Source organism: Dendrobates tinctorius, unplaced genomic scaffold (assembly GCF_039654945.1).
Source record: "Dendrobates tinctorius isolate UK_male_01 unplaced genomic scaffold, ASM3965494v1 ptg000250l, whole genome shotgun sequence".
Classification (NCBI taxonomy): domain Eukaryota; kingdom Metazoa; phylum Chordata; class Amphibia; order Anura; family Dendrobatidae; genus Dendrobates; species Dendrobates tinctorius.
In genome coordinates, this window is record NW_027361917.1 from 13,652,564 (window position 1) to 13,668,256 (window position 15,693).

General features: G+C 44.6%; 1 protein-coding gene across 1 annotated transcript; it reads left to right on the forward strand.

Moving 5' to 3' along the window:
- The first annotated feature begins 12,482 nt into the window (after positions 1 to 12,482).
- Positions 12,483 to 14,328, forward strand: LOC141063614 (uncharacterized). Its single transcript, XM_073557736.1, has 2 exons — positions 12,483 to 12,667; positions 12,778 to 14,328. Exon 2 carries the CDS (start codon positions 13,013 to 13,015, stop codon positions 14,210 to 14,212), a length of 1,200 nt encoding a protein of 399 aa, XP_073413837.1. The 5' UTR covers positions 12,483 to 12,667; positions 12,778 to 13,012; the 3' UTR covers positions 14,213 to 14,328.
- Positions 14,329 to 15,693: the final 1,365 nt, after the last annotated feature.

Genomic DNA, 15,693 nt, shown 5'->3' on the forward strand with positions numbered 1-15,693 from the left:
CGTGGAGGGAGGGACCGCCGGAATAGGCAGCTGCTGGATCAGACTATTTTGCAACATGGGCAGCTGCTGTCACCGTTGCGATCCCACCAGCCTCCGAAGCCCACTGGTCTACATCCAGACACCACCGCACACATCTCTATAAGCAGACCTCAGCGCTATTTATGTCCCAGTAATGGCCAACCACTATAAATTATGGAGATTTTTTAAAATGCCACCAGAGTGATCTGCTGACAAACTGAACATCCCTGTTGTCAAAATGTCCCGCCCCTGTTGTGTATTTTGGAGAAACTAGGTGACACGTTTGTGTTTCCTGCAGCTCATTTGCATATATGGATGATCAAGCGCTGTGATTGGCTGCTGTAGAATCCTAGTATGTTTCAGTTGGAAGAGAGGTCAAAGGCCATCGTGTCTGTCCGCCTCCTGCTCAATGCAGCAATGGCAGGATTCACTAAACCCTCTCAGACAGATGTCTGTCCAGCCTCTGGGTGAACAGTCCCACCGAAGGAGAACTCGTCACCTCCTCTGGTGGCCGCCTGTTCCACTCATTGCTCACCCTCACTGTCAAAAAGTTTTTTTCTAATGTGTATCTTTTCCCTTTCATCCCATTGCTTCTCGTGCTTCCATGTGCAAATGAGAATAAAGATGATCCCTCTACATTGGGGCAACCCTTCAGATATTGGTGTCCTCCATCTTATAGAAGGGAACGCCTTTCCGACAGAACAGGCTGACTGAACGTGACGGCCGTCGCCATGATCCCTATGGCCGGCGCATACACACTGCTATGTTGCTGATGTTGTAGCACATTACTTCAATGAAATATTAATGGTGCTGACACGTGCCGGATTATCAGACGTTGTCAGTATTAATCGTGGTGACAGGTGCCGGATTATCAGATGTTGTAAGTATTAATCGTGCTGACACGTGCCGGATTATCAGATGTTGTCAGTATTAATCGTGCTGACACGTGCCGGATTATCAGATATCATGAGTATTAATGGACCTGAAACATGTGCCAGATTATCAGATGTTATCGGTATTAATGGTGCTTACAGATGCTGGATTATCAGATGTTATCAGTATTAATGGTGTTGACAGGTGCCGGATTATCAGACTTCATCAGTATTAATGGTGCTGACACGTGCCGGATTATCAGATGTTGTCAGTATTAATCGTGCTGACAGGTGCCGGATTATCAGATGTTGTCAGTATTAATCGTGCCGGATTATCAGATCTTGTCAGTATTAATCGTGCTGACACGTGCCGGATTATCAGATGTTGTCAGTATTAATCGTGCTGACAAGTGCCGGATTATCAGATATCATGAGTATTAATGGACCTGACAAATGCCGGATTATCAGATGTTGTCAGTATTAATCGTGGTGACAGGTGCCGGATTATCAGATGTTGTCAGTATTAATCGTGCCTACACGTGCCGGATTATCAGATGTTGTCAGTATTAATCGTGCTGACACGTGCCGGATTATCAGATATCATGAGTATTAATGGACCTGACAAATGCCAGATTATCAGATGTTATCAGTATTAATGGTGTTGACAGGTGCCGGATTATCAGACTTCATCAGTATTAATGGTGCTGACACGTGCCGGATTATCAGATGTTGTCAGTATTAATCGTGCTGACAGGTGCGGGATTATCAGATGTTGTCAGTATTAATTGTGCCGGATTATCAGATGTTGTCAGTACTAATCGTGCTGACACGTGCCGGATTATCAGATGTTGTCAGTACTAATCGTGCTGACACGTGCCGGATTATCAGATGTTGTCAGTATTAATCGTGCTGACACGTGCCGGAATAACAGATATCATGAGTATTAATGAGCCTGACAAATGCCAGATTATCAGATGTTATCGGTATTAATGGTGCTTACAGATGCTGGATTATCAGATGTTATCAGTATTAATGGTGTTGACAGGTGCCGGATTATCAGACTTCATCAGTATTAATGGTGCTGACACGTGCCGGATTATCAGATGTTGTCAGTATTAATCGTGCTGACACGTGCCGGATTATCAGATGTTGTCAGTATTAATCGTGCTGACAGGTGCCGGATTATCAGATAACATGAGTATTAATGGACCTGACAAATGCCGGATTATCAGATGTTATCGGTATTAATGGTGCTTACAGATGCTGGATTATCAGATGTTATCAGTATTAATGGTGTTGACAGGTGCCGGATTATCAGACTTCATCAGTATTAACCCCTTAACCCCCAAGGGTGGTTGGCACGTTAATGACCGGGCCAATTTTGACAATTCTTACCACTGTCCCTTTAAGAGGTCATAACTCTGGAACGCTTCCATGGATCCCGCCGGTGATTCTGACATTGCTTTTTTCTCACGACATAGTGTACTTCGTAGGGATATACTATTGAAGAGAAATAGCGCAATAGTGCATTATCCAGTGTAGGTATATCAATTTAAAAATAATACACTCACCAGATGGAGCTTGTAATAAGCATGGAGGATTCGCTGCTGCAGAAACCACAGATCCACGAGGGACCAACGTAGAAGATGCAGGAGAGGAGAAAAAGTGGTCAGACAATCCGCGCTGCAAATCACTTTGAACCCCCAAAGGGCTTCACAGAAGTTTATAACGTGCAGCCATCCAATTAAAGACATCATATTTTTTCCACAAAAATGATCTTTTCACCCCCAATTTTTATTTTCCCAAGAGTAACAGGACCCCAAAAGTTATTGTGCAATTCATCCTGAGTACGCTGATACCCCATATATGGGGGTAAACCACTATTTGGGCACATGGCAGAGCTCGGAAGGGAAGCAGCGCCATTTAGCTATTTTGGCTGGAATTGAGATCGGACGCCATGTCGCGTTTGGAAAGCCCCTGAAGTGCCAAAACAGTGGAAACCCCCCAATTCTAACTCCCACCCTAACCCTAGCCCTGACCCTAGCTCTGACCCTAGCCCTAATGGGAAAATGGAAATAAATACATTTTTTTTTTATTTTATTATTTTTGCCTAACTAAGGGGGTGATAAAGGGGGGGTTTGATTTACTATTTATGGCGGGTTTTAATTTTTGGCAGCTGTCATACGCTAAAAGACGCTTTTTATTGTAAAAATAGTTTATGCATCACCACATTTTGAGAGCTATAATTTTTCCTTATTTTGACCCACCGAGTCATGTGAGGTCATATTTTTTGCGGGACGAGTTGACGTTTTTATTGGTACCATTTTCGGGCACGTGACATTTTTTGGTCGCTTTTTACTCCGATTTTTGGGACGCAGTATGAACAAAAACCAGCTTTACAGGAATTTCTTTTGGGGGGGGGGGTGCGTTTACACCGTTCCGCGTGCGGTAAAATTGATAAGGCGCTTTTATTCTTCGGGTCAGTATGATTACAGCGATACCTCTTTTATGTCTTTTTTTATGTTTTGGCGGTTTTATGCTATGAAAATTTTTTTTTATAAAAAATAATTATTTTTGCATCGCTTTATTCTGCGAGCTATAACTTTTTTATTTTTTCTCTGATGATGCTGTGTGGTGGCTCGTTTGTTGCGGGACAAGATGTCGTTTTCAGCGGTACCATGTATATTTATATGCGTCTTTTTGATCGCGCGTTATTGCACTTTTTGTTCGTCGTTATGATAATAAATCATTAATTTTTGCGTCGTTTTTTATTTTTTTAAGGGGAACGCTAAAGGGGTTAACTAATGGGACAGTTTTATAGGGTGGGTCATTACGGACGCGGCGATAACAAATAGGTGTACTTTTATTGTTTTTCTGTTTCTTTATTTTCAAAAAATGAATTTATTAGGGAATAATTTTTTTTCTTATTTATTTAACGATTTTATTAAAATTATTTTTACACTTTTTGTTTTTTACTTTATTATAATGTCCCATGGGGGACATCACTGTCCTGTGACAGATCGCTGATCTGTCACATCACAGATCGCTGTGACAGATCAGCGATCTGTCACAGGCACTGCTGCAGGCTTCCTCATGCCTGCGCTCTGCGGGCAGTGAGGAAGCCAGCTCCCTGCAGGCCCCCGAAGGTCCCCGTCGCCATATTGGATCCGGGGACCTGCAGGAAAGGCGACCCCCGCAGCGGCGCTGCACATCGCGCTGCTGTGGGGGTCGCAGGGAAGCACGGAGGGAGCCCCCTCCCTGCCGATGCTTCCTTTAACCCCCGGTACACCGCGATCATGTTTGATCGCGGTGTCCCAGGGGTTAACGTGTCGGGGGCGGTCACACATTGTGCCGGGTGTCAGCTGTGATAATCAGCTGACACCCGGCCGCGATCAGCTGCGCTCCCCCCCGTGAGCGCAGCTGATCGCATTAGACGTACTATTCCGTCCTTGGGACTTAGGTCCCAGGTCACATGGACGGAATAGTACGTCTAATGTAGGAAAGGGGTTGATGGACCTGACAGATACCGGATTATCAGATATTATCAGTATTAACATTAGTTTTTTTCATGTTTCACATAGAAGCTTATAGGGAAAAAAACACCAAAATTCGCACAGTTCAGCAGCGTCTTCAGCCTCCCAGCGATCGCAGATCGCATGAAATCACATCCACTTTTCTTGCACATATAGGCCGTAGCGTAAATGCTGTGTCTTCCGCTGATTTTTTTTGGGGGGGCAGAAATTCTGCTACGTTTAACTGTGTGAATAAATGCTGGGCAGGGTGCAATAGTTGACTGCTTTGTCTCCCATCCTTATAGGACCCCTAGCATGGTCCGCTGAGCTTTGAATGATCTTTTAATAGGCTTGGATTCTGATAAATAGTTGTTGCAATAATCGCTGGAACCAAGTCCTAGTGGCAGGGCTACAACCCACCTCCCCATAAAATATAATGTACCCCCCATAAGAATATAATACAACCCACCTCCCCATAGAATATAATGTACCCCCCATAGAATATAGTACAGCCCACCTCCCCATAGAATATAATGTACCCCCCCATAGAATATAATACAACCCACCTCCCCATAGAATATAATGTACCCCCCATAGAATATAGTACAGCCCACCTCCCCATAGAATATAATGTACCCCCCCATAGAATATAATACAACCCACCTCCCCATAGAATATAATGTACCCCCCATAGAATATAATACAACCCACCTCCCCATAGAATATAATGTACCCCCCATAGAATATAATACAACCCACCTCCCCATAGAATATAATGTACCCCCCATAGAATATAGTACAGCCCACCTCCCCATAGAATATAATGTACCCCCCATAGAATATAGTACAGCCCACATCCCCATAGAATATAATGTAGCACCCCATAGAAAATAATGTACCTCCCATAGAATATAGTACAGCCCACCTCCCCATAGAATATAATGTAGCACCCCATAGAATATAGTACAGCCCACCTCCCCATAGAATATAATGTAGCACCCCATAGAATATAGTATAGCCCACCTCCGCATAGAATATAATGTACCCCCCATAGAATATAGTACAGCCCACCTCCCCATAGAATATAATGTAGCACCCCATAGAATATAGTACAGCCCACCTCCCCATAGAATATAATGTACCCCCCATAGAATATAGTACAGCCCACCTCCCCATAGAATATAATGTAGCACCCCATAGAATATAGTACAGCCCACCTCCCCATAGAATATAATGTAGCACCCCATAGAATATAGTACAGCCCACCTCCCCATAGAATATAATGTAGCACCCCATAGAAAATTATGTACCCCCCATAGAATATAGTACAGCCCACCTCCCCATAGAATATAATGTAGCACCCCACAGAATATAATGTATCTCCCCCCCGGTGTGTATATGTACACGCCGGTCTCCTCATCATCACCGGTGAAGCCGCTGCTGGCACAGAGCTGACATCGTGCAGATGGCCCCGATCACATCAGACAGCGCCGCCCTTTGCTCTCCAATAGAATAGCGTCGTAGTGCGGTATGCGCGCATGCTACAACTCCGGCGACACGGTCCGCAGGAGGATTCTGACAGAAGGACACATGTCTGGTCATATTATAGATATATAGTCACGAGCGAACGGGTTGACACCCTTTAAACTGTTCCAGAAAATGAGTGCAATTTACACTTGTTTTGTTCTATACCTGTTACTTATCAAAAAGTGTGTGCAGTGCGGTGGCTGGGCGCAGGCAGGCGCACGTGGAGGGAGGGACCGCCGGAATAGGCAGCTGCTGGATCAGACTATATTGCAACATGGGCAGCTGCTGTCACCGTCGCGATCCCACCAGCCTCCGAAGCCCACTGGTCTACATCCAGACACCACCGCACACATCTCTATAAGCAGACCTCAGCGCTATTTATGTCCCAGTAATGGCCAACCACTATAAATTATGGAGATTTTTTAAAATGCCACCAGAGTGATCTGCTGACAAACTGAACATCCCTGTTGTAAAAATGTCCCGCCCCTGCTGTGTATTTTGGAGAAACTAGGTGACACGTTTGTGTTTCCTGCAGCTCATTTGCATATATGGATGAGCAAGCGCTGTGATTGGCTGCTGTAGAATCCTAGTATGTTTCAGTTGGAAGAGAGGTCAAAGGCCATCGTGTCTGTCCGCCTGCTGCTCAATGCAGCAATGGCAGGATTCACTAAACCCTCTCAGACAGATGTCTGTCCAGCCTCTGGGTGAACAGTCCCACCGAAGGAGAACTCGTCACCTCCTCTGGTGGCCGCCTGTTCCACTCATTGCTCACCCTCACTGTCAAAAAGTTTTTTTCTAATGTGTATCTTTTCCCTTTCATCCCATTGCTTCTCGTGCTTCCATGTGCAAATGAGAATAAGGATGATCCCTCTACATTGGGGCAACCCTTCAGATATTGGTGTCCTCCATCTTATAGAAGGGAACGCCTTTCCGACAGAACAGGCTGACTGAACGTGACTGCCGTCGCCATGATCCCTATGGCCGGCGCATACACACTGCTATGTTGCTGATGTTGTAGCACATTACTTCAATGAAATATTAATGGTGCTGACACGTGCCGGATTATCAGACGTTGTCAGTATTAATCGTGGTGACAGGTGCCGGATTATCAGATGTAAGTATTAATCGTGCTGACACGTGCCGGATTATCAGATGTTGTCAGTATTAATCGTGCTGACACGTGCCGGATTATCAGATATCATGAGTATTAATGGACCTGAAACATGTGCCAGATTATCAGATGTTATCGGTATTAATGGTTCTTACAGATGCTGGATTATCAGATGTTATCAGTATTAATGGTGTTGACAGGTGCCGGATTATCAGACTTCATCAGTATTAATGGTGCTGACACGTGCCGGATTATCAGATGTTGTCAGTATTAATCGTGCTGACAGGTGCCGGATTATCAGATGTTGTCAGTATTAATCGTGCCGGATTATCAGATGTTGTCAGTATTAATCGTGCTGACACGTGCCGGATTATCAGATGTTGTCAGTATTAATCGTGCTGACAGGTGCCGGATTATCAGATATCATGAGTATTAATGGACCTGACAAATGCCGGATTATCAGATGTTGTCAGTATTAATCGTGGTGACAGGTGCCGGATTATCAGATGTTGTCAGTATTAATCGTGCCTACACGTGCCGGATTATCAGATGTTGTCAGTATTAATCGTGCTGACACGTGCCGGATTATCAGATATCATGAGTATTAATGGACCTGACAAATGCCAGATTATCAGATGTTATCGGTATTAATGGTGCTTACAGATGCTGGATTATCAGATGTTATCAGTATTAATGGTGTTGACAGGTGCCGGATTATCAGACTTCATCAGTATTAATGGTGCTGACACGTGCCGGATTATCAGATGTTGTCAGTATTAATCGTGCTGACAGGTGCGGGATTATCAGATGTTGTCAGTATTAATCGTGCTGACACGTGCCGGATTATCAGATATCATGAGTATTAATGGACCTGACAAATGCCAGATTATCAGATGTTATCGGTATTAATGGTGCTTACAGATGCTGGATTATCAGATGTTATCAGTATTAATGGTGTTGACAGGTGCCGGATTATCAGACTTCATCAGTATTAATGGTGCTGACACGTGCCGGATTATCAGATGTTGTCAGTATTAATCGTGCTGACAGGTGCGGGATTATCAGATGTTGTCAGTATTAATCGTGCCGGATTATCAGATGTTATCGGTATTAATGGTGCTTATAGATGCTGGATTATCAGATGTTATCAGTATTAATGGTGTTGACAGGTGCCGGATTATCAGACTTCATCAGTATTAACCCCTTAACCCCCAAGGGTGGTTGGCACGTTAATGACCGGGCCAATTTTGACAATTCTTACCACTGTCCCTTTAAGAGGTCATAACTCTGGAACGCTTCCATGGATCCCGCCGGTGATTCTGACATTGCTTTTTTCTCACGACATAGTGTACTTCGTAGGGATATACTATTGAAGAGAAATAGCGCAATAGTGCATTATCCAGTGTAGGTATATCAATTTAAAAATAATACACTCACCAGATGGAGCTTGTAATAAGCATGGAGGATTCGCTGCTGCAGAAACCACAGATCCACGAGGGACCAACGTAGAAGATGCAGGAGAGGAGAAAAAGTGGTCAGACAATCCGCGCTGCAAATCACTTTGAACCCCCAAAGGGCTTCACAGAAGTTTATAACGTGCAGCCATCCAATTAAAGACATCATATTTTTTCCACAAAAATGATCTTTTCACCCCCAATTTTTATTTTCCCAAGAGTAACAGGACCCCAAAAGTTATTGTGCAATTCATCCTGAGTACGCTGATACCCCATATATGGGGGTAAACCACTATTTGGGCACATGGCAGAGCTCGGAAGGGAAGCAGCGCCATTTAACTTTTTTGGCTGGAATTGAGATCGGACGCCATGTCGCGTTTGGAAAGCCCCTGAAGTGCCAAAACAGTGGAAACCCCCCAATTCTAACTCCCACCCTAACCCTAGCCCTGACCCTAGCTCTGACCCTAGCCCTAATGGGAAAATGGAAATAAATACATTTTTTTTTTATTTTATTATTTTTGCCTAACTAAGGGGGTGATAAAGGGGGGGTTTGATTTACTATTTATGGCGGGTTTTAATTTTTGGCAGCTGTCATACGCTAAAAGATGCTTTTTATTGTAAAAATAGTTTATGCATCACCACATTTTGAGAGCTATAATTTTTTCCTTATTTTGACCCACCGAGTCATGTGAGGTCATATTTTTTGCGGGTCGAGTTGACGTTTTTATTGGTACCATTTTCGGGCACGTGACATTTTTTGGTCGCTTTTTTTGGGACGCAGTATGAACAAAAACCAGCTTTTCAGGAATTTCTTTTGGGGGGGGGGGGCGTTTACACCGTTCCGCGTGCGGTAAAATTGATAAGGCGCTTTTATTCTTCGGGTCAGTATGATTACAGCGATACCTCTTTTATGTCTTTTTTTATGTTTTGGCGGTTTTATGCTATGAAAATTTTTTTTTATAAAAAATAATTATTTTTGCATCGCTTTATTCTGCGAGCTATAACTTTTTTATTTTTTCTCTGATGATGCTGTGTGGTGGCTCGTTTGTTGCGGGATAAGATGTCGTTTTCAGCGGTACCATGGATATTTATATGCGTCTTTTTGATCGCGCGTTATTGCACTTTTTGTTCGTCGGTATGATAATAAATCATTAATTTTTGCGTCGTTTTTTATTTTTTAAGGGGAACGCTAAAGGGGTTAACTAATGGGACAGTTTTATAGGGTGGGTCATTACGGACGCGGCGATAACAAATAGGTGTACTTTTATTGTTTTTCTGTTTCTTTATTTTCAAAAAATGAATTTATTAGGGAATAATTTTTTTTCTTATTTATTTAACGATTTTATTAAAATTATTTTTACACTTTTTGTTTTTTAGGCTGGTTTCACATTTGCGTTTTTTAGCGCTGGAAAAAAACGCATACGTGCGCATGCGATTTTTACCCTATATTTAACATGGGTGCGCATACATGCGCGCTTGTAAGCCCATGTATGTGATTTTCATGCGCTGCGTTTTTTTGGGGTGTGCGTTGGTATTTTCCAGACGCTGCATGTTGCATTTTTTGGCCCTGGAAAAAAGCGCATGCGCACGTATGCGCACGTTTTGCGCTAAAAATGGCCATTATAGCCTATGGATGCGCATACGTGCGCACTGGCATGCGCAGGTATGCGATTTTTTAGCGCTGCGTTTTTTGGGTGGTGTCCACTTTTTATCCTAGTTAGAATCTTCTAAAGTCAAAAAAAAAAGTCTATATAAAGGAGGTGCCTGCCAAAACTCTGCCACTACTACACTGAGAGATTGAAGAGCAGACAGTCAACCAAGAACCCATTATATCAGCGAAGAATGTGAGTATATTACATTATATGCCTGTCCTTTTAAATTATGTATGTACTAATGATTTTTATTATTTTTACATGCAGTATGTCTTCAGAATCCGAGTATTCCCCATCGCGGCAGGAATTGGCGCAAGCAGACCGTGAGGTGATTATTTTCGTGCATCTGGTAAGTATATCTGCTGCTTCTCCAAATCTCTTACGTTTTTTTCAACTTTCTTAAGACATCGTCATCATCATCTGCGGACGGCACTAGTGAGGGCGAAGAGCAGGAGCAGCGAAGCCAAGTCCCGGTGGTGATACGGAATGTAAGTATCAAATGATTTGTAATGTTCTTTATTTTTTATCTTCTATTTTTAATCATTTTTTTGTTTCTTTTTTTGTAACTTTTTATTCAATTTAAATTTGATTATTCTAATGAATGTGTTTTGTCTAGGTTCCACAACGGGATGAAGACGTCTACCTGGATAATGAGCAGCTCATCAGCCTGGTCCAGGAGCGTTCGCCGTTGTGGGACAGCCGTGACCGTCTGTACAAGGACAATGTGGTGACCCGGCGGCTATGGAATGAGGTGGCCGCAGCGTTGATGGATGGCTGGGACAGCGCCACAGCATCCTCCAAAAAGGCGTTTAGTGAGTATTTCCCTGCTCTGTATTGTGCCGCAGTGACTGTTGTCCTTGACGGCACTGTTGGGTTTCGTGCTAGGCGTATTCTAGCAGGAAACCCAACAGTGTCATCGGGGTCTACAGTGACTGCTTTGAGTATTGTATTGCTACATTGTGCCGCAGTGACTGTTGTCCTTGACGGCACTGTTGGGTTTCGTGCTAGGCGTATTCTAGCAGGAAACCCAACAGTGTCATCGGTGTCTACAGTGACTGCTTTGAGTATTGTATTGCTACATTGTGCCGCAGTGACTGTTGTCCTTGACGGCACTGTTGGGTTTCGTGCTAGGCGTATTCTAGCAGGAAACCCAACAGTGTCATCGGTGTCTACAGTGACTGCTTTGAGTATTGTATTGCTACATTGTGCCGCAGTGACTGTTGTCCTTGACGGCACTGTTGGGTTTCGTGCTAGGCGTATTCTAGCAGGAAACCCAACAGTGTCATCGGTGTCTACAGTGACTGCTTTGAGTATTGTATTGCTACATTGTGCCGCAGTGACTGTTGTCCTTGACGGCACTGTTGGGTTTCGTGCTAGGCGTATTCTAGCAGGAAACCCAACAGTTTCATCGGGGTCTACAGTGACTGCTTTGAGTATTGTATTGCTACATTGTGCCGCAGTGACTGTTGTCCTTGACGGCACTGTTGGGTTTCGTGCTAGGCGTATTCTAGCAGGAAACCCAACAGTGTCATCGGGGTCTACAGTGACTGCTTTGAGTATTGTATTGCTACATTGTGCCGCAGTGACTGTTGTCCTTGACGGCACTGTTGGGTTTCGTGCTAGGCGTATTCTAGCAGGAAACCCAACAGTGTCATCGGTGTCTACAGTGACTGCTTTGAGTATTGTATTGCTACATTGTGCCGCAGTGACTGTTGTCCTTGACGGCACTGTTGGGTTTCGTGCTAGGCGTATTCTAGCAGGAAACCCAACAGTGTCATCGGTGTCTACAGTGACTGCTTTGAGTATTGTATTGCTACATTGTGCCGCAGTGACTGTTGTCCTTGACGGCACTGTTGGGTTTCGTGCTAGGCGTATTCTAGCAGGAAACCCAACAGTTTCATCGGGGTCTACAGTGACTGCTTTGAGTATTGTATTGCTACATTGTGCCGCAGTGACTGTTGTCCTTGACGGCACTGTTGGGTTTCGTGCTAGGCGTATTCTAGCAGGAAACCCAACATTTTCATCGGGGTCTACAGTGACTGCTTTGAGTATTGTATTGCTACATTGTGCCGCAGTGACTCTTGTCCTTGACGGCACTGTTGGGTTTCGTGCTAGGCGTATTCTAGCAGGAAACCCAACAGTGTCATCGGTGTCTACAGTGACTGCTTTGAGTATTGTATTGCTACATTGTGCCGCAGTGACTGTTGTCCTTGACGGCACTGTTGGGTTTCGTGCTAGGCGTATTCTAGCAGGAAACCCAACATTTTCATCGGGGTCTACAGTGACTGCTTTGAGTATTGTATTGCTACATTGTGCCGCAGTGACTCTTGTCCTTGACGGCACTGTTTTTTTTATCAACAGTGGACAAAGTCCGAACACGTTGGCGTTCGATCAAGGACCGCTTCAACAGTGATGTTCGTGCTGAGGGCCAGGTTCGCAGTGGATCTGCGTCAAGGACCAGAACTAGATACCGTCACTATCATGCGTTGCAGTTCCTAAGACCGGTCCTTGCCACAAGATCGTAAGTATTATACATTTTGGGTTTTTATTTTTATTAATCTGTGTTTTTCTAATCCACAGCTGATGCTTCTTGTAAAGGCATGGTAGTAATGATTTTCCTTTCTTCCACAGCACCTGGAGCAGCACCCTGCAACCTGGCCCTGGAGCGGTCCTTCCTCGGACGTCCTCTGACCCGTCCCAGCCATCCGACAGCCAGGAAGCACCTTGCAGGTCAACCACACACACAGCTGGTGACCAGGAAGCTGGGCCATCAGGTGTTCCCCTGTCCCAGGTCTCTGCCACTGGTTATGCGGGCACTACCCGCCAGCGGCAGAGGGCCTTGGACAGGAATGTCTTGCCCGAGTTTATGCATTTGAGCGAGACATTTAATTCCAGCCTCAAGTCACTGTCCGACAGAGTTGAAAGCGGTTTTGCCCTCATGGAACGTGGTTTTAACCACTTTGAACACCGCTTCAATTCTGTAGAACAGCGCCTTGACCGTCTGGAGGCCGACCTCAACAGACCAGCACACCATTTTTTTAGTAAGATTGAAAAGGGCATGGCGGAACACCTTAGTCCTGATCAACAGCTGAATGTGCTGCAGGCCTGCAACAATGCTTTCTTGCAGGCTATGCAGCATAATCGGTACGGTCAGCAGTCAGTGGTGTCCTTTCCACCTGTGCCACCATTGACTCGCTTCACCTCACTACCGACTTGTGCTGCATACCACTGCACGGACACCTCTATTCAAAGCCAGGACACCCACCGTTACACCACCACAAGTCTGAGTGCAGCTGGTCACTTCACCGACACCACCATGGCAAGCGCTGCTCCTGTCTGGAGCACCACCGCCAATCCCATGCATGCGTGGAGCTCAGCCACCACTAGGCAAACATGGAACAGCCCTGCCGCTACAACAACATGTAGTAGCCCTGCCACCACCACTCTGCAAACCTGGGCCATCACTGCCGCCACCAGTCCTCCTGCAAGGACGAGCACTGACAACGAAGAGCAGCAGCAGCCACCTCAGCAGCAGCAGCCACCTCAGCAGCAGCAGCCACCTCAGCATCAGCCGCCACCTCAGCAGCAGCAGCCACCTCAGCAGCAGCAGCCACCTCAGCAGCAGCCGCCACCTCAGCAGCAGCAGCAACCACCTCAGCAGCAGCAGCCACCTCAGCAGCAGCCGCCACCTCAGCAGCCGCCACCTCAGCAGCAGCCGCCACCTCTGCAGCAGCAGCCGCCACCTCAGCAGCAGCAGCCATACCAGCAGACGGGGGACCTACATTCCATATTTGCCCCTACTTCAAGGCGAAATCAATCAAGGCGGGCATTGGGCCAAAGTCGGTCCAGGCACACAAGCCTACGGCGACATGCCTTTACAACTAATGTAACTGAACAGATTTCCTCTCCTACAAGTGTTCAAAGTTTAATTCCCTTAACTGGACTACCTTCCCCCACAAGTTTTGTTGCCCCTTCCCCTCAAACACCGTCTTCAACTGCAAGTGTTGCATATTCCCTGCACACCCCCAAATTGAAACCATCTGCCCCCAAACGCCGTAAAAAATAATTTTTAGTTTTTTTTTTGTGATAAAAAATAAATTTACATTTGTGGTTCACCATTAATAAGTTTCATTAATGTTGTTTGCGCCGCTCACACACACTGATGGGTAAATACATGTTAAAAACCAACCCAAGGGCTAGTATAGTCATATGTGAAATAACATGGACTAGTATAGTCATTCCAAGGCCTAGTGTAATAACTCTAGTTTTACCAAATAGAATCTGGTTTCATGAAAAACAAACTGTTGAAACTTGTCTAAAAAATAAGTTTCTTTCTAGTTTCACCAGTTTGTTTTTTGTGAAACAAGATGCTAGTTGTTAAAAATCTAGTTATTACAGTAGGCCTTGGTATGACTATACTAGGCCGTGGTATTTCACATATTACTATACTACTAGCCCCAAGGCCTACTGTACTCATATTTGAAATACCACGGCCTAGTATAGTCATTCCAAGGCCTAGTGTAATAACTCTAGTTTTACCAACTAGAATCTATTTTCAAACTGTTGAAACTTGTCAAGTTTCACAAAAAGATACTAGTTGGCCAAAATCGAGTAGGCCTTGTTATGACTATACTAGGCCGTGGTATTTCACATATTACTATACTACTAGCCCCAAGGCCTACTATACTCATATTTGAAATACCACGGCCTAGTATAGTCATTCCAAGGCCTAGTGTAATAACTTGTAATGGAGCAGATTACATGAGCAGATTACATTCATCCACTCAATGCTGACTTGTATTCCCCATGGACTTTCATTGGGGTTGGGTTTTGAGGGTTGTGTTTTTAGAAAATCACATACTTTGTTTTAAACTAGTTGCACAATTTTCTCTTGAAAAAAAATGGTTTCCTGATTCATGGCCTGCAGCTTTGCTCATTCCAATATATTTCACGCAGACTAGCAATGCTGCATTTTAACTCGTATGTGTATTTACCTGCCCAGGTGTGTGAACATAACAAAATTCAGTTATACATGGGAAGTTTTTTAATTAATTGGAGTTTAAAAAATATAGTGCACTCAGTAATGGTATCAAATAAGGATTTTTATTACCATAAACAACAACATTACACCATTTCATCTTGCCAGTGCACCCGTCCTACATCAGAAATAAAGTAGGCCGCAAATTTGTCCCTCATTTGGCCAACTTCAACGGATGACCTGAGAGTGTGCTGAGTGAATTCAGGCAATGGGTTAGGAGCATCATCGTCCAGTTCAAAGGTCGGGTGCTCTTTAGCCATCACAAAGTTATGTAGAACCACACAGGCCTTCACCACCTCATCGACTGTTTCAAGTTTAAGATTAATGGCCGTGCCCAGAATTCGCCATCTGGAAACAAGAATCCCAAAAGCACACTCGACAGTTCTTCTGGCCCTGGTCAGCCTGTAATTAAAAATTTTTTTGGTGTGGTCCAAGTCCCGGCTGGAGTAGGGTTTCAGTAAGTTTCCGCACATTTGAAAAGCCTCATCGCCAACCATTACAAAGGGCAG